At 30.4% G+C, this 23736-nt stretch overlaps 1 protein-coding gene across 4 annotated transcripts in view; it reads left to right on the forward strand.

The window, feature by feature from the left end:
• Positions 1-23736, forward strand: part of LOC106456907 (protein amalgam-like) — a 167140-nt gene that overhangs the window by 51868 nt on the left and 91536 nt on the right. For 2 of the 4 annotated variants that reach the window (XM_022382844.1, XM_022382851.1), the window contains exon 1: positions 4796-4919. The exons of the other annotated variants lie outside the window; for them this stretch is intronic. In XM_022382844.1, the coding sequence (XP_022238552.1) occupies positions 4796-4919 (124 nt within the window). Of the gene's footprint in view, positions 1-4795; positions 4920-23736 lie in introns of those variants that run through there. 4 annotated transcript variants of the gene reach the window in all.

The raw sequence follows: 23736 nt of genomic DNA on the forward strand, positions 1-23736 counted from the left end.
TTCGCCAAGGTACGGGATAGTTCTAGAAACGTTGCGTCACACTAGTCATGTGACTCGTTGACGCAACAAAATATTAAATTATAGTAGCTTGTTCAGTTAATGAATGTATCATAATATTTGATAATTATATTTAATCAACTACTTAAAAAAACTTACCCGTGGTTATTGTGCCAAATAAGAATTTAAGATACTTCCTCCAATATCAATTAATTCTTTCTTTAGCCAATTTCTATAAGAAATAGAAAGCTGTCTTTAATGTTGATTAGTCCAGTTTACATATCACTTAGTCCTTTATAATATTTTCTAGATAATTGTTTATAATGTACTAACAGTCATGTTTGTGTTACTGATAATACTTGTTTTATAGAAACTTTACTGGTAGAAAAGGCGACTTCATTTCCATTAGTTTTCCAGTTTAACAGTTTTATCCAAAGAATAAGGTTCTGCTCTTAGACTTGCCAATAATTGAACAAATTGAGGAAATGGTAGATCTCCAACAATTATTCATCTATTGTCCGATTAAATAAAATTTCCTTTTTCAACACTATACTTCTTCTGACTGGGTATATCTTATGCTTTTTTCCGGCTACAACAAATGACATCAACACTATAAGGATACTCATTCTGCTAATAGTTTATATTAATTTCAACATTATTTCCCAATCACTATTATTGCACTTTCGTAAGTAGGCTAACATATTATTTGTGCATGTATTTACTCAATTGATTATTTCTTGTGTGGTGCGTCTGGTAACATGTAGATCGAACATTACCTGTTTCAGTCTTCTTGTAGGTGGGTCTTGGATCCATGGCGTCCTCATGAACTTAAGTTATACCCATGGGTTCCTATAGCTGAAACAAGCTATGTTATTTATGCACTAGCACTTGCTGTTACTGGTGGACTTTTTGCCTGTATTACTTAGTTCAGCTACACTATCTCATGTTATGCCTATTAGTGTCTGTACTCTATTCCATAGCTTGGCTTACATCTATTGTTATGATTATATCACGGTTATCAACTACAATTCAGAAAATTTTATCTTTTTTGTATGTATCTCGTAACACTCTCCAGTGGCCTAGAGTTAAGTCTGTAGACTCACATTGCTAAAAACTGGGTTTCATTACTTGTGGTGAGCGCAGCACAAATAGCCCATTGTGTGACATTGCACTTAACAACAAACAAACAAACCATCTCGTAACTCTATCTCATTGCTGCTGTTAACTTTTATCTTTCTTTGTGAGTTTATTTGTTTAATTAAATCACATTCATCGGATAGCTTGTCTTACTCCTATGGCTTGGTTTCTTTAACATTCTTTAACTTATTTATGTGTTGTAGCTGGTTACTTTTACTATATGTTTCTTGTATTATGAAATTTACTTGACTCATTTGTTTGATTACTCTAAAAGAGCTCTTTCATAGCCTTGATAGTTTTTAGTGTTTTCCTTTCTAACAATAGGGTATATAACAATATTTTTTCACCTAGCTTAATTTCACTAACTTTTGCTTTTGTAGCTACTTATTTTTACCTACTTTTGACTGCCTTAGTTACGTGTTCATTGTATTTTTTGCTTTTCTGCACTATTTCTGCCTTATGATCCAAATGCAAAATTAATTTTCATTCAAGCTTATATCTCCTGCATTCGGAACCTTACATCTATTCCATTCATAGAAAAGAATATATTATCTTGTGTAGATTGGTTTGTGGGACTACAATAAACTAATTATAACAATGGAATTTGATCATCCCATGTTTTATTATATGTTTGTAATATTATGACATTATGTGTAACAATAGTCTGTTGAATCTTTCTACCATTGCATCCACAGTGGGATGGTGTGCAGTTCTTGTGTTTTCTTTACTCCTAATAACTCACATATGTTATTCATTCATTTGAAAATTCATTTTGTACCTCTATCTGTTAATAGATACTGTAGTATTCCATAATAGGTTACAATTTGGTTTTCGAAGGTTATTGCTATGTATGCTGCCTGATTTCTTATATGGTAAACAAAATTCTTTTGGAAATCTTGTTAAGTACTCTGAAACAATGAAACAACTAATTTTATTTATTTCCTGGCTATGATTTTGGTGATAGACATAAACTATCCATGGATATCATCTGAAATTGCATGGTTAAGCTTGGTATTATTTTCAGGGAGCATTTCTTATATGTAAAATATTTTATGGTTTTTGACACTAGGTACATAATTCATAGATATTATTAAAACACATTTTCATGTTTTGCTAATGGAATATCTTATCTATTTTGTTGTATGTTGTTGCAACTTCTAAACATGCAGCAAATGGAGTACAATAGTAGGTGCTCAAAACTTGTTTTTTAAAGTGGTAAACTTATTATGTGTTTTCTGTTTTCTGGTCTTTCACATAACACATGATAATTCTCGATTTCTTCTTGTAATACTCTATTTTTTAAAGAATACACTACATCATCTTTCTTTTCACTAATAACATGAAATAAATCATGAGTTGCTTCATAATCAAATTAACTATCTTTACTTTCTTTTTATTTTGTTACTCGATTGTTTTGAGTTTTATTTTGGGTCTCCTACTCTAATTCTACTTAATTTGCCACGTCTGTGTATTTATTTCAAAATCATATTCCTGTAATAACAGCTACTATCTTGCTAACCTACATGATGGATATTTTGATGACATTCATCAGCCTTTGTAAAGGTGCATGGTCTATAATCTTAATAAATTTACTATGGACACATAACAGTGGAATGTCCTGATATTATGAACTACTGCCAAACATTTTTGTTCTGTCACTGAATAATTTATTTTGGGTTTCCTAGGAGTATTCTTTTCCATTTTTACCTAACTGAGATAAGACTCCTTCTATCACACAGCTTGCTGGATTTGTGCTCTGTGCTAAACATAATTCCTTAATGAAATCTGAGTAGCTCAAAATTGGTGCTTTTATTAGTGAATCTCACAAGTTTTCAAAGTTTTCTTGTCTTCTCTTTGTTCATAGAAAGTTACAATTGCTCCCAGTGGCACAGCAGTATGTTTGCTAGAAATTGGGTTTCGATATTTGTGTTGGGTAGAGCAGAGAAAGCCCCTTGTGTAGCTTTGTGCTTAATTCCAATCAATCAATCGATCAAACAATCAATCTGACCTAACCTGTCTAAAGTCTTATATATATTTGGTAATGGATATGAATCCTTTACAGTTACTGAATTCATCTTTCTAAAGTTAATACAGAACCTGAGTTTATTATTGCTTTTAGTAACTAACACAACTAACAAGTCCTTTATGCATGCTTGCAATTCTAAACAGAGTTTCTCTGGAACTCTTTAGTATCTTTGTATTATAGGAGTACTACTGTGTTACTCTATTTAATGGTTCATCTTGTTTGTGAACCTCCTAGGATTACTTTCTCCCGCAAATATATCTTTCTATACTTCTAACAAATTCATTAGCACTTGCTAATGTTTAATCTCCATATGTCCTAATAGAAAATCTCAATATATTTTATATTTCCACTTCTTATTATAACCTAACTTAGATTCTTCTACTGCAGCAACTTTCTTTATGCTGCTACCTTTCTTTGCCTAGTACTACATGCTCAGGCAATACTACTCCAAAAAACAACCTGACTTATTCAGATATCTCTCTACTTCTAATTAATTTTACCGGCATGCATCCTGTGGGGATGCTCTGTAGAATATTCTATGTATAGAATCATCTGAGAGGTCTGAATAGTTATGTGCTTGCTTAGAGCTCTCTACTTTTATTTTGTTTTAGCTTTCTCTTTTATTTTATTCATTTTACTATTAGTTGGTGCTTTCCTTGTAATTGCTGGCTTAATGCTCATTTTAACTCTCTTGCTACTACAACTAAGCTTAGTGTTTTTCTCCTTAATACCAATAGCTTTATTTCTCTCATGGTATTTAGATCAACTACCATACTGACTGTGTGTGTATTGCTACAAGAAATATACTCAGTATTTAAACTTGACTATTCATCCTTAGACTCATTACAATGCTACATGCATGTATTCAGCATCTTATTACATTACATAATCAGTAGTAAGTTATTACAAATCTTGACCATATCACATAAGTCTGAAAGTCTGATTCCGTCCAATATTAAGATATACATTTCAATGAATAGCTTATTTCTGTAGTAATGGAAATGTAAGTGTCATAATTTCTTAGAAATTCTTGCCTTAATATACCATCCATTTCTGAAACTATTTTTTGTATACATAAAAACGAATGTTCAAGTTTCAAATCTCCATCTTTATTCAACACAATATTTTTCTAATGTTTTAACTGAATACTCTTTTATAGAAGTTGAGACACTTATTGAAACTTCTTTTCATTCATTATCTAACAATGTCAAATTATTCTTTATTAAATCTGTATTTATCAGAGAAGATCTAGTATCTGTGTCAATTAATAACTTACCTTCTACACACTTTTAAGCTAACTACTGGTGAAATTTCATCGACACTTTGTATGCTATTAAAAGTTGCTGTATCCACTTCTAGTTTTGTTTTTTATTCCAATGAGAACTACTTTTATTTTGTAGCTTCTGCAAACAATATTTGTTTTGCTACTGATTTTATAAATGCTTTTTCCAGTTGCAAATTTTAGAACATTTATACCTTTGGTACGACTGTTATCATAGTGTTAATGTAGTTGGTGGAATTGTCTTTTATTGGTTACCTCCAGGTACTTCAGTGTTTCTTCCAGAGGGATAGCGGGGCCCACAAAGGATGATGAAGATTTAGCCTTATCAACATGTTTTGTTGAGTATGCAGAACATGGATATGACTTTTACAAGATTGATTGCACTGTTTTATAACCTTAATATGAGATGGATTCAATTTATTTTCGTTTTCAACTTTGCTAGTACCTCTACTGTACATAAGAATGTCATCAGCAAAGGTTAGTACATATCATCTGGTTTGACTCTAAAAATGCTAAGTCCGTAGAGTAGGCCACTGCGAAAGATAAGATTTTAATTAGACTAATTTGATGTACACCGGCATAAATAAGCACAGGATTTATTCCCTCCAACAATCAAGTGTTGTTTTGGTCTGTTCAGCAGTAAGAAATTGTAGCATTGTAGCCTTCAATCACAATTCTTGGTCCCTTCTTATGACCATTGCAACGATCATTGCCTATTTATCACTAGGAAATGTTGGCATGCAATCATCCCATTACAGTTTTTATTTCCAAGTTATGATCAGAGTCACCTTAGCCTACTAAGTAATGAACGGGCTGTATTCTATTTAAAGAGACTTTCCCCGTTAAATACCCATGTCAATGTAGAATTTTTCAAAACAAATCTTCATTTATAGATTTCTATATGTGAAAAATGTGCCAAAGTAAAGATATTAGGTGTTAAATGTTTAAAACACGTAATTGCTTACTCTAAAAATAATCATTTATATCAGTATTTTGCGTAACCCATGTAAAGTATCACTATATTTTAATTACATGTTTAATTTCATCATAAAATGTTTATCTTATTTTAACATAATATGAAGAGAAAATATGATTCACAGTTAGGTTATGAATTATGCCTTTTACCTACATTGCTACCCCCCCAGTGGCACAGCGGTATGTCTGCGGACTTACAACGCTAGAATCCGGGTTTCGATACCCGTGATGGGCAGAGCACAGATAGCCCTTGTGTAGCTTTGTGCATAATTTAAAAACAAACAAACCTACATTGTAAAATACAAATACGTTAGTATTCAAAACAATTTAATCCCAAATATATCTTAAAACTTTCATAATTGTCCAAGCTCAATATGTATTAATCTCTCATAATGTTATTACTCAATACACCAGAGATTGGGGTCAAAATCTCCGAGCTGTTAGCTGCTAAAATAGTTTTTCACTTATAGTTTTGAATATTATTCTAAGAGTGTTTTCAACCTACAATCTACATGAATGTAATTTAAATAATTCACTGGTAAGATACCATTGGATCACCTGTTGCAATGCGTTACTTCCACAACTTTCATCCTAGGCCAGTCTCCTGGATGTAAGTGAAAATAAAAACAACAATTTATCACATACTTTTTAACGATAGTTTATCGTTTTGAATATGTTACACATTAGAACTACAATTTTTATGCAAAGCTAATACTATCGAAGATAACAGGATACATTAGTAATGAACAGGAAAAACCCCTTGATGTATCTTTTTAGAATTTAAATTCATTTTCTTCTATGAATATAAAAACACAGTTCATATATCTTTTAGATCATAAAAGGATGTGCTACATATGAATATAATACCACACTTTATCTTTTTAAAAGTCTACCTGATTATTTCATGTCAGTATGACAACACTCTTATCTTCAGAAACTCAGATGTAATCTTGAAATATAAACTCAAAAAGGTGTTGCTTATTTTCCTTAATGAAATTACGTATTTTGTTTGATTATAAATATATATATATATCAATTATATTTTTATATTCACATCTAATCTATTCTATTATTAGAACGTGAGCTTTGAAACCTCGTAAGCACAATCCGGTCATACTACCATTGGGCCATACCCGATCATTATAACTGTGAAAAAACAAAACAAAAAAAAACATTGTTTCATCTGTAATTAGATAAAAATATAAAAGTACAAAAATATATCACAAACCGTACTTGTGGTAATGTTACAGGTATAATTAATACATATTTAATAGTGGTGCTTTACCCGTACTTGTGTAAGTGTACAAGTATAATTAATAAATATTTAATGGTGGTGCATTACTTCCACTTAATGAAAAAATATCCAACTTTTATATATATATATATAATAGCTTTTTTTAATCTGTGTAACTTCATACATTAATACCTTAGTGAGTTTAAAGATATAGCCTTAGTGGATTATTAGGGATCAGAAAAAGAGCGTGTATTAAATAAAGTACATTGTATCTAAAGGCGAATGTCAAGTTATTACAGCGTTTTCCTAATAATAATAACGTATTACACTTCATCGATTTTCGTCAGTATGGGCAAAAATCACGAATAAGCATTTTTTGTCACACTTTAACAATATTTCTGTTTGGAATTAACATTCTGTAAAATAATAGATTTATGCTAATGGATTAATGTGGAAATGCTTACTTTCGTGTAAAGTATAACCTCCTCAAGGAAATAGTTTTACAACCCTAAAATATATTGTTTGGAGTTATGTCGTCATTCACGTTTTCCTCTTCACATCCAGGATATAATTATAATTCCCAAATATTAGATTTTTTTTGATAAAAAAATGTCATTAGAATATACGTATAGATGAACAAATATTTAACTATTAGAAAATTATTCCTGACAATAATATAATATGTTGAATCTCTCTAGCACACTCACATTTTAAAATATGTTTGAACAAGTAGATGAACATAATCTACTAATATAGCTTCTAAACTTTAGTGTAAATGGATAACGTGAGAATACAAATTGCCATATGTATTGAAAGGAAAACAGACTTGGTAGGAAAACGCACAACAAAGTTATATTTTCAAACTGTGTTTGATAATATTTTATTATTTAGCTAGGGCATCAATCAAAAATTTATCTATACAATTTTCTTGTCACAAAAGCTTGAGTGTTAGATAAAAAAGTAAAAAAAATGAAAATGCCTTTTATTTAAAATGTCAAATATTCAGAAAATAACGATATTATCTTGAAAATGTTAAACTATCATATGGCGAAGAGACCTATTTATAAAAAGGAATCCTTTTTGATTATGTTTCATTCTATTGTCTGAGGTATGTGGAAGGTTTTTGACACTGGTTTTTGTGCTCGTAGAGCCCCAACTATGACAAAATGCTGCACTTTGCTTACCTACGACTTGTCGTAGGTTTCTTTCTGAATAATCCTGAGTCCCCAAGTTGATCCATATTTCTTTGCTCTACAATGTCATTAAGTATTAATGGTAACTCGAATTTGAAGTTAAGTTCCCAATTTGAATACATCTTTATGATCTGAATGGTTTGCACCAGAAAGGATTTTTATATCCCCTCTCTAAATGAATAGAATTTGCGGTCGCATCACATTACTTATGCAACTCCAAACAATGTCAAAATGTAGTTCTGCCATTCCACTGCGACTTTATATCGGCTGTACTTTTCTCAAAATTTGCTAATTTGCTTATTCAAAATCGTTTTTATTTTAATATACTCATCACCGTATTCTGTAGAAAAAATGGAGTGAAACAAAGAAATGCAGAATAGATGCACTTTTATCAATGTGAATAGACAAGTAAGTCTCTCTAATTTGCGCATATAACTTCTATTATTAATATGTGCACTTCTCGATTTTAAAAAAAGGCTTGACATTAACAAATACCTATGAGAGACCTTTAAAGATAGATTTATATTTATAGTCGCAAAGCTTCTTTTTTAGATTGAGTTATAAAATAAGCAGGAAACAAGTATGCTTGCATATTGTTCTTGCTATTGAATTTTACACATAGGTACTAGAAGCTATCAGCGCAAGCAATAGACTTGAGTAAAAGCAACTATTCAACGTTACCCACCGCCAGCTCTTGAACCACACTTTCACTAGGAATAGTGATATTGAACATCAAATTATAATACTCCCAAAGTTGAAAGAGCGAACATGATCGGTGGCGGGTTTCGATCTCGCGACCCGCATATTTGTGAGTCGAACGCCCTGACTAGGTCATGCCAGATATGCTTGCGAGAAAAGCAAATTGTGTACTTAATATTGTTAGCTAAAGAAACAGCGATTAAAACTAAACCCAAACTTTTTAATTGTAGTTTGTTTGTTTTATGTAGAGCATGAAGATGGCGACAGAAACACGCATATTCAGTACAAAAATTTACAGTAAAATCTGTTGTTCAATTGCCATCGAAGTTTGTTAATTTCCAACATAAAATAAAGTATGGCCAATTTTCATTAAGAAGGATGTCTTACTGGCCATCCAGTAGTTCAGCGGTAATCTGTAGGCTTATGATACTAAACACCGAGTTTCAATAGCTGCTTGAATAGTTTTATGCGAGTTTATAGTTTATATTATAGTTTTGCGAGTATTTTGATTTATTCAGTTTTTTTTTTTGCTGACAAATAACAAAAAATATAAAATGGGTATTAATAAAAATGGATGTGTTCTATGAAGGAGAAAAAAAATAAGAAATAGATCCCGTCACATTTACGCTTTGTGTTGAGGAATAACAGTAAATAAACAAACTATGGAAACGTTAGGATTAATTTCAGTCTTTATAAAAGAAATATAATTAGGAGTTCAACTAAAGCGTGAAAAATACAGATATAAGAAAATATTTATGAATTTTTATTGCACTGATGTGCTGATGTGTTCCTTAATTGTAGAAGATAGGACACAATATTTCTAGAACATTCGAAGAATACGGTATATCAAATAATCTCTGCATTAATTAAAGATTAAAGAATAAATTATTTATGTATGAGATGTTTTCAGGTAGCGTGTTAAAGGCTTTACTTATGATACATTTTTTCGATGTTCTAGTGAGTGAAAATTACCATCTGCAGGTTATCACCATTTGATCACTCATATATGTCACTGATGTATCTTGCGATTGAATACTGGGCAGCAAACTGTCAAGACTACTTTTTTTTTAATACAACGAGGTCTCCCACTGAGTCAGAGGTACATTTACGGACTTTAAACTTTGAAAGCAGGGATTCGATTTCACTAAGTTAACATAGAGCAAAAAGTCCATTTTGTGCTGACAAAACATTAACATATATCTCAGTATAATTTTATGTATTTTTCTCATGATGTTATCAGAGTATTCTCTTAAGCTTTATTCTTATACTCTTGTTTTATGTGTATCAATCACCTGTCTGTTGTCATAGTAATTACGTAACATAAACATAATTTTTAACTTTTCTAATACTAACGCTTTTACTCATTCCCTTTCGTTTTCTCTGCTATTTTTGCACACTGTCTTACATTTAAAATAATTCTGTTTTTGATGATGATCACGATCTGTGCTGTTTTCTCTTTCTTTTGTTATGTTCAATTTTATTCTCCTTTATTTAGAATGATGTGAAGTCGGACGTTTTCTTTTATTTTCTTCTGTTTTGAATATCAACCTCTATACTGATACTATACTAGTCGTCTTGCTGAAGAAGCCACTGTTTTACATTTAGATACATGTTTTCACTTTTACACTATTTTCCTACATGGTGGCTTTTCAGTAACATTTTTCTGTGGTACATATGGTTATGTATATAAACATCACATACATTATGCACTACTCTTTCTATTACTGCCAGATGAATGATGAGTTACTCTTTCAAGCTCTTGTAAATGTCATTTTTTGTGATATCCTTTTATCGCTTCGTTTTCACTTATCATACTATATTTTATAGAAGGTGCTTATTTGTCGATAAAAACTGTCACACTTCATAGTTCAGCAGCTTTGTTTCCATCAAATATTGCTAAGCTATTTCGTCTGAAACCGTCTCTCCCTACGTTTTAACTTTCTTTACATTTATTTTTCATCTGCAAATTTTGTAATCTAATTCTAACTAAACAAGCTGAATATATCAGAGATAATTAGTACGTGCGCTTGGAAGTTAACCTTGATGTTCAGACTGTGTCAGTTGGCTTAGAATAATTTTTAAAAATGTAAGATCTATTCAATTATATTTATACAATACAACGAATTATGTACTTGAGTGGTAACAGAGCTAGTTGTTTCAGGGTAGTATTGATAAACTTGACCAAATTTATTCTACAACCAAAACTCTAACTTTTATTTAAATATTAACAAGCTTCCATTCACATGTTATATTTGTTCATTGATGCTTCAGATTCAGATTTTTCAAAACTGACATAGATTTTTGAAACAATGTTATGGTAACATGTATTATCTTTTTCACCTAAACATCAATGCAAAAAAAGTTAACTATATGTACATCTTAGTTTATAAATTACTAACCTATAGTCTTTTATGATGAATTGCATTTCAAGAATATCAGTTTTTAATGATTTGTGCAAATATCTATTTGAATTTTATATAGAAACCCATGTTACATCATAACCTGATGTAATATCATTAATATATGTAAGTAAAATCACACATTTAACAAACATACTGAAACATTTATGAACAAAACTTCAAGATATACTAACATGCTATTTATAAAACATCTTAGTTTATAAAATACTGACTTACAGCTCAATGTAATAATACCTGTGGTATATACTTGTTCAAGTGTTATTAGTCACCATATATAAAACATAAGGGGCATTCTCCAAAGTAATCAAAGTTTCTTTATTTTAGAAAGTACACAAAAAATATCATGCATTTTAAATCCGTAAATAAATTCATTGTCCATCGTCTTGCTGAACATTAAATCTTGACCTTTACATTACCACTCCCCTACAGCTTAAAACGGGCGTGTTTCACCATATGTTATCTTCAATATATGTAAGTAAACACTTGTCAAGTATCTGAGAAGGATCAATAGATAAATAGTATCACACATATTCAAACACTGAGGAATATTTAAATTTCTAATCATAGGACTGCGTAAATAAAACAAATCTATATAGACAAAAATAAATGGGACACTCACCAAAATGATTTGTACTGAGATCATGATCACATGATTTGAAAATATTCACCACAAAGTATACACAACTCAACATATGTCTCTAGGTATGTTTATTTATTATTTTCATACACATATATAATCCAGATCGAGAAAAACTCTCTAAAAAGTTATGCTTAAGAGTAAAACACCGTTAATTTCACCTTTGTTCATTAGTCACATGACCACTACTTGAGAAAAACAAGTATTGCGTTCGTTTCTACAAAATGGACAGAACAAACCTGAGATTCTATTTCCGTATCTTTCAAGCTTCCTGGGATAATAGACAAGAAAATACACATCTTTTATTTCACATGTTATGAATCCAACATATTTACTGTCTATCATTAAAGAATAAACTTTGCAAGCAAAACAAACTGTATCTCCATTCACTATTCATTAAATCTGACAATAAAGAATGGATCTTGTATGTCACTGAACTTAACAGTCAGCAAAACAAACTTATATATTCTTACACTTTACATAACATTACAGAAAGCTAAATGTACATTCACGAAGTTCTCAATATTTGGTGGTAGAATGGGAAATTATTTTCTACTTTTAAGCTACTACTTTTTGTTTTTGATAAAATATTTGTCGTCTAAATATAATTGTACAAATCTAACATGAAAAGATATGTACATGGTCTAACTTCTTGAAGGTGTAATAGTTTAGATACGTAAAGAAATATCAGTTTCGTCCAACTTACAATTTGAACAGTGTTCTTCAATTTTATGTGAGGGGAAAAATTCCTATGACAAGTTGATAGCACAATAACCTGTGATATTTACAAATAACACAAACTAAAATATATATGAATTACCAAGATTAAACCAACTTTCATACAGCTTAGTGTATAATCCTTGTTATACTTCTATTGTTATAAGATTTACGAAAATTTAGTAAAGTTCACAGCAGTAACAAGAATAAGTTAAAGTCATAACACATTATCATTCATTGAATAGAGTTGTTTAAACATTTGTTTAACAACAAGTGAAAGCTTGGTATAGTCTATTATTTCATTGGGGTGTGTCTGTGAACCAGACTAGTTTCGGAGAATTCCACTCTTCATCAGTGACCCTGGACATTACCACCAATGAAACTTCGGACCAAACCAAGCCTTTATAGTAGTGAGGTATCGAAAATTGAAATGGTTTTTACTTGTTGTTAAACAAATGTTTAAACAACTCAATTCAATTATGTACAAGCTGCCTAGTGTCGGCTAACAATACGAAGAGTTAAATTGTGGCAGAATGCTACAAGTTCTTCAAATACCTATAGAACGATAGGTGTCATTTTTGTGATTGTAAAACACTTAAATACACCATTTCGACATTATAATTCAGTTCTACTTAAGTTACAGTTACCGAAGTTCTGATATTAAAGAATACAAGGTAACTAACAGAGATGGAAAAATGTTATCAACTTTTATAATAGTTTTATTATCATCATTAAAAAACAATCTTTTGATGGTAAATAGATGTACAATGCTGATCGTATTGTTGCTACAACGTTATTTCTGCCGGTGAAAAGGAAAAAAAAAAGTTAGGGGACTGGGTGTTTTATTTACTTCTTAAAGTTTCGAAACTGACTACGACTGTTTGGAAAATCTTCGTAAGCGAATTTTGTTGGATAGGTTTAAAGATACACTAAATACCTGTTTCCTGCTCACACCTTTAATTTCTCCGTATAAAGTGTTATTTTGTATTTTCCGTAAAATTTAATTTTTACTCTATTTTGGTTTTATTTTCTCTGTAATTGTTCTTGTCTAGGTTTTAAATTATTCGAAAGTTTAATTCACAAAATAAGAAGGTTAATCTTAAAACATTGGTCTTCGCTAAGGTAAATGCAAAAGCAATTGACTGTGTTCGTAACTTTATCTAATTAATATTTTAAAATACAAGAAATGTTTGTTTTGGTATACAACATGGAGAAAACCTGGAAATGACAAGCGATTGTGTTGTATATGACTTGGTGAGAATTTCGAAATGTTTGTTTTTGTGTATGACTTACTGAAAGCTAGAAAAAGAAGTGTTTTGGTGTATGACTTGACGATAATCTGAACATGTTTGTTTTGGTATATGGCTTGGTGAAAAACTAGAAATATTTTTTTTCATATGTTTTTATGGTGTATGATTTGTTGAGAACTATGATATGTCTGTTTTGGTGAAAAACTTGGTTTTAAGTATTATCTTGAAAAGTGTTTGCTTTGGCGTATGACTTGGTGAAACCTGGAAATACTTGCTTTAGTGTATGACTTAATGATAACCTAAAATATTTGTTTTAATGCACAATTTGGTAAAAGTCATGGAAATGTTTATTTTGGTATTGTTGTTTTGGTGTATTTGTTGACGGGAAAGTAAAAATAAAGACTGTTTAAAATCATGTATGACTTGATAATTAACTTTTGTTTGCTCCTTATTTAAATCTGAACCTGGAAATGTTTGTTTTGATATGAAATTTGATTGAAATTTGCAGTCGTAGTTTTTTTATGACTTAATGAGAAATGAAGAATGGTAATTTTTGGAGTATGACTTATTGTTAAGTTCTTGATATGTAAAGAAGTAAAAATATAAATGTATATCATATATTACTTAAAAAAATTCTTGCTCTACACTGTAAGTATACATCGGAACTAATACATAAAAACATGTTTTACATTATTTTTAGGAAGTTTTTCTTGTTTTTTATCATATAATTTTATTTGCCCCCTAAGTTGCAAAGACTATTCCTGTTAATATAATCCATGTATAGAAAAACTATTATAATTCACAAATTTGCGTAATATGTACAGGTAATCAGACTTACTGAGTTCTTAATGAGTTGATTTTCAGTAGATTGGCTATATATTAATATTGCAACGCTTAAGCAAGCTACAAATAAATAGTAAATAATAGATGAAGGATATATTTACGTGACCAAGCGTATATAAAAAATACTCTTTGATATACAGTCCCAACCTTTTGAGCAATTAATATTTTGGTGCAGCAAGAAGTATAAGTTCCTTATCGCGTTCGGTTGGAGACAATTATGAATCGATTGTAGAACTAATCGGTCAACTGCGACAAGGTCGTGACCTGTTTGTCTATTCAAACATTTTCGATCTTGTTTATCACAAGAAGTTTGTGGTTGTTTAGTGTGCTAGTGATTGTTATTAGATATACGTATGAGCGATTAGGTATATATCTACAATGTTTTCGTCATTATTAAAAAGTATTCGTATTTAGCGGTTGTATTCATTTTGTAATGATTATTATACGAAACGGAAATGTCAATAGATAATCAGTTAATATATATCAGTGTAATCAAATAAAGCTAATTGTAACTGAGAAATATTTTACATTTATATATACATCTTTATTATTCATATTTTATTTATTTCCCTATGAATACAATAATCAAATTTTGGTTAAAAATAAAAACGTGTATATACACATACACAAATGTATATATATATATATATAGAGAGAGAGATAATTTCAACAAACCCAATAACACAATTCTGAGCTTTTATTGCTGATTATCATATAGTTCATAACTAAATGCAAAACATTGAATCACGTAATTGGTGTAATAACAAAAAAATAATAATAATTTTTTCCAAAAAACTTTGTTCATAACTAAGATATTAGTCATGTATTTAAATAGACGCATATTCTGATAGGGATAACCCCAGTCTATGGGAAATTATATAACTCTTGTTTTTCTTATCGATATTTACCATTAAACTATTGTTCTCGCTGTATCGATTGTAGTTTTTAGAAGTAATAATATGATTTTAAACTTTAAGCCTTTCGTCCTTGCACCATCTTTTTGGTCTAATACTTCTTATTTTGTATTCAACATATAAGTATTTTAATATACTGTAAAACGTATTTAACTGCAAATGTGGTAGCCAGTCAGTAGAGTTGAAACCTGAACTTTATGATGCTCTAAAACTATGTTGTTAGTAGGTTTCCTTTGGTGAAAAAAATTTCAGCTTGACGTTTCTGTTGACAGAACTATGAGAAAACACTTAAATATTCGATCAGCAAACAGAAAAAATTGATGGTTTGTGAAAAGATTTACAATTGAAGTTTTAGTGTGTAAAGCAGTTCAACTTGCATGATATAAGGATAGAAATTTCTCAAAAACAAAGATCAGAAGTAAGGAGTCTGAAATGCCGATAGAAGATAGGGAGTTTGAGTGCTCACTTAAGATATCAGTTTGAAAAGACTCAACGTGCCCATTATTTTCGAAGGATAAGTCGTAAATCGGACTTTATCATAACTGATAACATTTATGGGCTTTTCTGCCGAGGTAACAGATATGCTTTTTCTTAGCACGAGAAAAGAAATGAGTGTTTTAAAGGATAGAAAGCGTTCATAAAATTCAGCAGTGACGTAGAAACATAAACAGCTCCAGGATTTACAAACCTAAGAATAACCTACTTCTCGATAAGCTAGTATCAGTATCAGTAATACAACATTACATCCAACGTAAAACGAACTAGTCCGTAGCGTTGTTTATAACTATGCTCAACATTTCATATCTCAACATCTTCAGGTATTTTTGACCAACAATACTGGAATACAAACTTATGAAATTGTTTAGATTAAATAGTGTTCATTTCAAAGATCCAATAACAACTTTCAATATGAAATTTCTTATGATATTCATAGCACTAGAACAATAGCTTTAACGTCACTCTACTGTTATTGTCTATTTCTCGAAATGCAAAGCTAATATTTAGGTAACGCTTGAATAAACAGTAATATCACTGTATTAATCAAGTTTGCGTTGTAATTCTAGAGATTGTCTTACGGCTACAGGGTGAAGTTTGCTAGAAATAAAAATTTTGGGGCACGTAAACTCAGTAATTGGAAGGTAGTCTTAATAAAAACATATGAAAGAAACAACAACAAGTAATTGCTTTTTTTTGTAATAATATCTGTTAACAAAAATTCAAAAGATAATAGACATTATTTTTAGAGCGACGAAACCGTGACAGATCAAACCAGTAGTTTGTAATAAGAATCGTATCAGAAATAAAAAATACAGTAATTATGAAACATTAATTATTCTATCCGATTACAAACTACTATGAAGTTTATTATTATTATTATTTTTAGAAGTTAAAGTTCCAATAAACAATACTTTGAATAAGTGTGCATAAAAGACAGTGGAATTTGTAACCACATATGCAGCGTTGTGGAGAAGGGCAATTTCATTTCCAGACCAAAAAAAAAAAAGAGTTGGAATCTATGTCATAATTGCTGGTCGTGAACGGAAAGTGGTCAAGTTTTATTACATTATTTTCAATTCTGAAGCTTATTAGTGCTCCGACAGACGTTCACAAGAGAACGACTATAGTTGAGATTAATCTACAATCTTGCAACCCTACAACCAATTGGTTTAAATTAACGCTTTTCTCTTCTACAGATTCTAATTTGTTTTTCCATATTTTGCTTCAGTTTTAATTTCATTCAGTTTTTTGTTATATATATGTTTATGATTTGTAATTTTTTTGTAAAAGTAATAATTTTGTAAAGAAACTTCACGCTCAACGTTCAATGTGTATCTCACGCAATTTTTTTTAATTCTGCGCATGCGCTTTTGTTGTAAGCTGTACGATCTGACGAAGAGCACTAGCTCCAAACGTCATCCTCTTAATAAATATATATATACATATATAAACTTGACGATTGTTTGACCAACTCTTTACTTTAGGGTCTCGTTTCGTTTTTTTCTAGTGTATCTTACTCCCAGAACAAAACATTCATAGCTATAGAATGATGTGATGGATATCTTTTTTCTTAACTGCAAGTATATTACTATTGGTACTTTTTTCTTTTCTTATGACTGCAACTGCAAGATTCACAAAGCCTACTTAGGCGAAAGATAAATAAACCATTATTTGAAATGCATGCATACATGGTGGATTTTATAACGAGTTCCGGCCAAAAGCTTTATGTCAACACTAACATTGCCATCATATACTAATGAATGTATATTAAACAAATACTTGTGATATATTCAGTTTAATAATGAGGTAAAATGTACTTAATGAGATGATCACGTGCTTCATCATGAATTTCAAAGTGAAGTAATAATTAGAACACGCAAGAGAAACATAGCCTCGCAATCTTCATTTAACTCAGTTCTACGTTATCTAGATAAGGATGATCTGCTTGATTCGCTAGTCACCGAAGATTAAGTACCATAAGTATTAGAAATACAGTACACAAGCCGTAAACAAATCAATGTTGTTGCTTTTTATTCCCAAGACTTAATCCATCTGGCTATAGGTATGGTTCATACTGCATGTGTCAGTTATGTAAGTTTAAATACAATAATTTTGGAAGTAAATTTTTGTGATTCATATTTACAATTTTCTGAAGAAAATAAAGTTTAGCTTCTCATATTGTACATTTTCCAAATCTTTGTAGTAGCTACATTACAAACATGAAACCAAAAGTGTTTTCTAGATTGCAAAACGTTAAGCGATTATGATATACATATACTATTTTTTGTAAGTATGTATTTAAAATTGACCTTTAATATGAGACCGCCGAAGATACATAAATAACCTCTATACAATTTTATATCAATGCAAAAAATAAGAGTAATGATCTATGTTTTTACTGTGAAATTATATTTTATTAGATACATTATGCCTATTTTTGTAACACTTTCTCTAGAAAGCCCGCTTTCCATTTTTGTATAATGTGTCTATTCTTTGGTAATGTTTTTTCTACCTCTGTCTTACTTCAACTTATCCATTTCTAATACAATAATTTGTTTTAAATTTATATTTGAGGTGAAGAAACATTTAAATATTCGATAAATGATATATATTTTTTCTGATTATAAAATCATAACCTGTATTATTTTAGTATGTGATCTACATGATGAGCAAGATAGTTTTTCACAACAGATATTTATTATCTCTGTCTTTTATTTAATAATTTAATTTATAATATGGTAAAATTACTTTACACAATTGCATATATTTACATGTTATGTTAATTTTATGTTGTATAAGATGATATATGATAAGGACTCTTCAAGGTTTACAAAAGGAAGAGTACAAAATTGTAGAATCACAAAAAAACAACAAGAATTCTTAGTGATACGTTAAAATACTACTATATTTTTTATAAAACTTTAAATTTCTTTTGACACATGAGATTAAAATGTATTTAGTTGATAAACATTACCATACGCAGTGTTTCTTTATTTAAATATACCTAAAATGTGTAATCAGTATTCTTAATTTTTTCTATGTTTTATACCAAAAGTTTACTTAAAAAATATATGTTTTCTCGCGTAAGTAAAAACTAAACCTAAACATGAAAAAACATATATTTTTGAAATGGGAACCTAGACAGTTAATTTATAATGTTTTATCTTTCATTTTAGACGTGTTTGAATAACTGGAATTTCGTGAACGCTTTATTGAAAATTATAACCAAATATACATAAATATGTTATTGCTATTACAACCGGTTTAAACAGGTTTAACGCAATTACAGATTTATTTATTTCTATTAACAGGTTCAAATATTCACAATTCTGTGCTTAAGTCTGAATTCTAGTATAAGATAAGTAAAGGAAAATATGCCCAATACTATGTATGTTTGAGTTCTGATCTTTTGCCTTGCTCCTAGAACTGTAGGAAACGTGGCTGTTAGATGTATTTTCACCTATACCCCAGTGTCGTAATGTTTCAATGATATTATTTAGATTTCAACTGTATTTCCATCTTTTTACTGATGTAGTATCTTAAGCTGTCTTTTTTCTAAGTTACTTAAATTATTTAAATGAACAAATATTTATTAGGTAAAATAAGCAGAGCATTGATTTGAACTTAAAAATTATAAGTGTTGTACTCAAACTTATAGCTTTAATACATTGTTCAATAAATACAAACCTATACAAATAATATAGTGTCTTTCAAATATTTAAAATAATGTTTTAATATTTAACAAGAAATCTCAGCAGAAGTGGTATAGCATCTTGTAAGAGTTATATCCAGCATTTAGTCTTTTTTTTCTTTCTGAAAGTATACACGACTATGCATTATTTTATGAAGAATCGAAAGTGTACGCCAATCTATCTATAGTTGGATAACGTCCAAAGAAGCTATAATTGTTTTATGTCAGTAGAGTTGGATGATTTTTTTCTCATGGTCCTGACATTGTTGTAATACATTATCTATGGAACACTCACAATTCTCGAACTTTTTTTGTGAAACATGTGAGAAACTGCTGAGATATCGATCCAGAATATTTGAGTGTTTATTCTTGTCGAGATGGAAACGAGATCGGATTCAAAGCTAACCAGCAAAAGTATGGTATCAAAACGTCAGAAGTGTTACAAGTGTAGCACGTATGAATGCAATCATAATGACACACCAGATGCTCAAAAAGTTACCTGTAAAAGAGGCAAAGAAGCTTTGGAAAAGGAGTTGTTATCAAGCGTCAAATGAAAAGTACACCTACAAACTTTCAGACGTATCCGACGGCTTACTCTCGAATGGGGAAGAGAGCGATTCGGATAAGTTTAAATTATGAATATTATTTGATTCTTCACTATGGGTGTATTTTCTTCACCAAAAAACATTACGAATTTTTATTTATATAGCAATTCCGTCTTCCTCTAACTTACAAGTGCTTTTCTCAGTTTAGAGAAAAATTTAGCATCAAGCATTATTTAGCATTCATTAGTTCAGACTTGACACTTTTTTTGATCACTGGCAGTAATATCATGCAGCATAAATGGCTTCTTCATAAAACATTGTTTACAGTTTTTAATCACAGTGTTAACTAGTTTACTGAACACTCCTATTAACTATTTTCAACACAAAGATTACCGTTTCGTCGAACATCCCTATAAACTTTCTTCAGTATAGATAGTACTGTCCTATCTAACATCCTTATTCACTTTCTTCAGTATAAATATTAGTGTCTCATCAACCATTGCTATCAACTTTCTTCAGTACAGAGAGAATTGTTTCATCGAACATCCTTTTCAACATTATTCAGTGCAGTGATTACTGTCCTAGCTAGAATCCTTACCGACTTTCTTCATTACAGAGATTATTATGTCGTCGAAAATCTTTATTAGCTCTCTTCATTACAAATATTACTGTCTCATCGAGCATCCTTTTTAACATTCTTCAGTTCAGGAATTACAGTATCATTGAATATCTATATAGACTTTCTTCATTACAGAGATTATTATGTCGTCGAACATCTTTATTAGCTCTCTACAGTACAGAGCTGATGTTATTATCAAGTATTATAACTAGCTTTATTTGGTGCAAAGTTAACGTTTTGATCATTGGTAGAATCATGAGTACAAATATGACTTATTTTATAATTTATTTTCAACGCTGTTTAATTCATAGAATCTAGTAACCAAAATCTTTTGGTACATCACTGTGATCGTTATTCATGTTGTTTACTGGAAAAATGACATCTTCGTCAAAAACATTACATGCAATATTTAGTAAAGATATGAGTTCTCTCACCTAATAATGTATCTAGTATTTATCGATTTCTTTATTAAATGTCAACAATTCTTTATCAGAAATGTGGCTTTGGTTTCGGAAATTTAGAGCAATGTTCTTTAATAAAAAAAAGGTGATTTGTAATATATTATTTTCAGTATTCTTTACAACAGCGATTACCACTCTATTAAAACATTATTCACAGAATGAACATTATAAATATGATTTCATTTAATATAATTAGGAGCGTTCTTCAATTCGAAAGTTATTTTTTTTTATTAAGCATAAATTTCACCGCTCTTAAATACAGAAATCGCTTTAGTATAAAACAAGTGCTTATGTTTTTGTACTATTTTTTGTGTAAGTACAAAAATAATTTGTATTTTCATATATATCTATACAAGTTCTGACGTGCGTCGCCATAAAACAAACAACAAAAATATTTTTGTGTATAATGAGTTATAATCTTGAATGTTTTTACTAGCTTATAACACTGGAGATCATTATAAGTATCCATCAAGAAAAACAAACAAAATAAATTATTCCATCTTTAATGGTTATCCATTAGCTCATCTTCGCTCTATTGCCACACTTCATCAGAACAGTATAGAGAGTTTGTACTGAATGTGTTTCCCAGACCTCCTCTGAGTAAATATTATATAGTTTTATCCCACTTCAATACTTGCTACGATTAGAACAAAACGTTTCTTTTCCTCAGTCTTAACAAAATGTTAGCAGGAAAGCCCTTCTGTTAAATGGGACCAGTAATAACCTGACTTTCAGTTCTGGGGAATGAGTCACATTCGTTTGTGCCATTTTTTTGTTTTTAGTGGAAAAGAAACAGTGCAAAATTAAACACCATTATCAACTTTATTAAGTAGTAAACTGATTTATTTAAAGATAATGGTTACCAAAGGCCATCTGTATATCGCCTGCTCTTTCATAAATGATCATTTAAAGAGACTTGTTTAAAAAAACTAACTTCTTCATCGATTATAATTTTCATATCTCTTTAGTAAGTAGATGAGTTCATCAAATCATATTGTTTCTCGGTTCAAGCATGACTCCTACATCAGATACTATCAAAGAAGTTTTGGTAAAAACTAAAAATATTCATAGAAGGCAATTAATAGCTTCTTATTAAACTCAGTGATGACATTAACAGTGTTCTCCGATACCTAGATGACTTACACCAGCCCCCCAGTGGCACAGCGGTATATCTTCGGACATACCCGTGGTAGGCAGAGCACGGATAGCCCGTCGTGTAGCTTTCTGCTTAACTACAAACCAACAAACAAGCTTACACCAAATATCAATAACAACATTCATCGCTACATAGAAAACAAGTCTTCAAACCAATAACCCAGTGTTCTTTCCTAATGAGACCTGGTGGTTAGAGCATTAGACTTGTACTATGCGGGTCATGGTTTCAAGTCCCCATCACCGATATGCTCTCCCCATTAGCCGTGGATGCGTCATAATGTGACGGTCAAACCCACTACTTGTTGGTAAAAGAGTAGCTCAAAAGTTGGCTGTGGGTGGTGTTGACTAGCTGCCTCCTCTCTAGTCTATCACTGATAAATTATGGACGGCTAGCACAAATAGCCTTCGAATAGCTTTGCCAAAATTCAAAACAAGCCAAACCAAACTTTCGTAATGTGACCAAGTAGTCCTAGCTTTATTTTCCCGAAAGTGAGCCTAAAGGTGCCTGGAGGGGTCACCTGTTTTAACCATTCGCACCATTGTACAGTAGTGTGTCTGTCAGTGACATATATAAGACGCTTAACGTTGCAATTTGTATTGCCGTGACGTTAGTAAAACGTGCGCATGACATGAATCACGAGAAAAATTATGCAAAAGGTAGGCTACAACACAGCATGACATATGAGCTTCAAAAGCAAGAAATAATAATATTTGTCACTCATAATTTTGATGTTATTTACTTTTGAAACAAAATCTTTCGGGGACCTTACGGAAGTACATCTAGTCCAACTATTACCTTATTTGTTGCTAGTAACTTGAAACGTATAGCACATTGGATGTAACCAGCGTGTTTGTTCATTAACATATCATTCTGATGGAATGCATTAAAATATATGAGGATCTAAATATAAATATATTTACTTTCATCATAATGATTTATTTTTAATTTTTTTATTCTAGAAAGAAAGGAGATGGGTAATTATATAATAATTTTTTGTTGCTAAATGGTTGGGGATTTAAACATATAACTAAAATGTTGTTGATAAAAGGGGATGGTACAACTGTTTAATGATGTATCACTCACTATCTACATATTTTCAAACAATTGTTAACGTAGATACCAAGCAACGATATAAATAATTTATCCAATTATTGCTCATTAAACTTTAATTAACCGTTTACTACCGAAGAAAAATTCTGTATATGGTTTCAGATTGTTAAACATATACTCGATAAAAGTATTCGTGCTCTTACAATAGTTATTTCAACATGCGTTTTATAATTACTAACTGCAATTTCGTGCATACATAATTAATCAAGTTATATTGGTAATTAAAAACAAACTTAATCAGCTGATACCGAATCACTAGAATGTTGGAGCTTAAATCTTTCTCTGTCGATGTTATCCTAATATTTAAACTATTTCTACTTATTTGTTTGTCT

This window comes from Limulus polyphemus, unplaced genomic scaffold (genome assembly GCF_000517525.1).
Source record: "Limulus polyphemus unplaced genomic scaffold, Limulus_polyphemus-2.1.2 Scaffold13, whole genome shotgun sequence".
Lineage (NCBI taxonomy): Eukaryota > Metazoa > Arthropoda > Merostomata > Xiphosura > Limulidae > Limulus > Limulus polyphemus.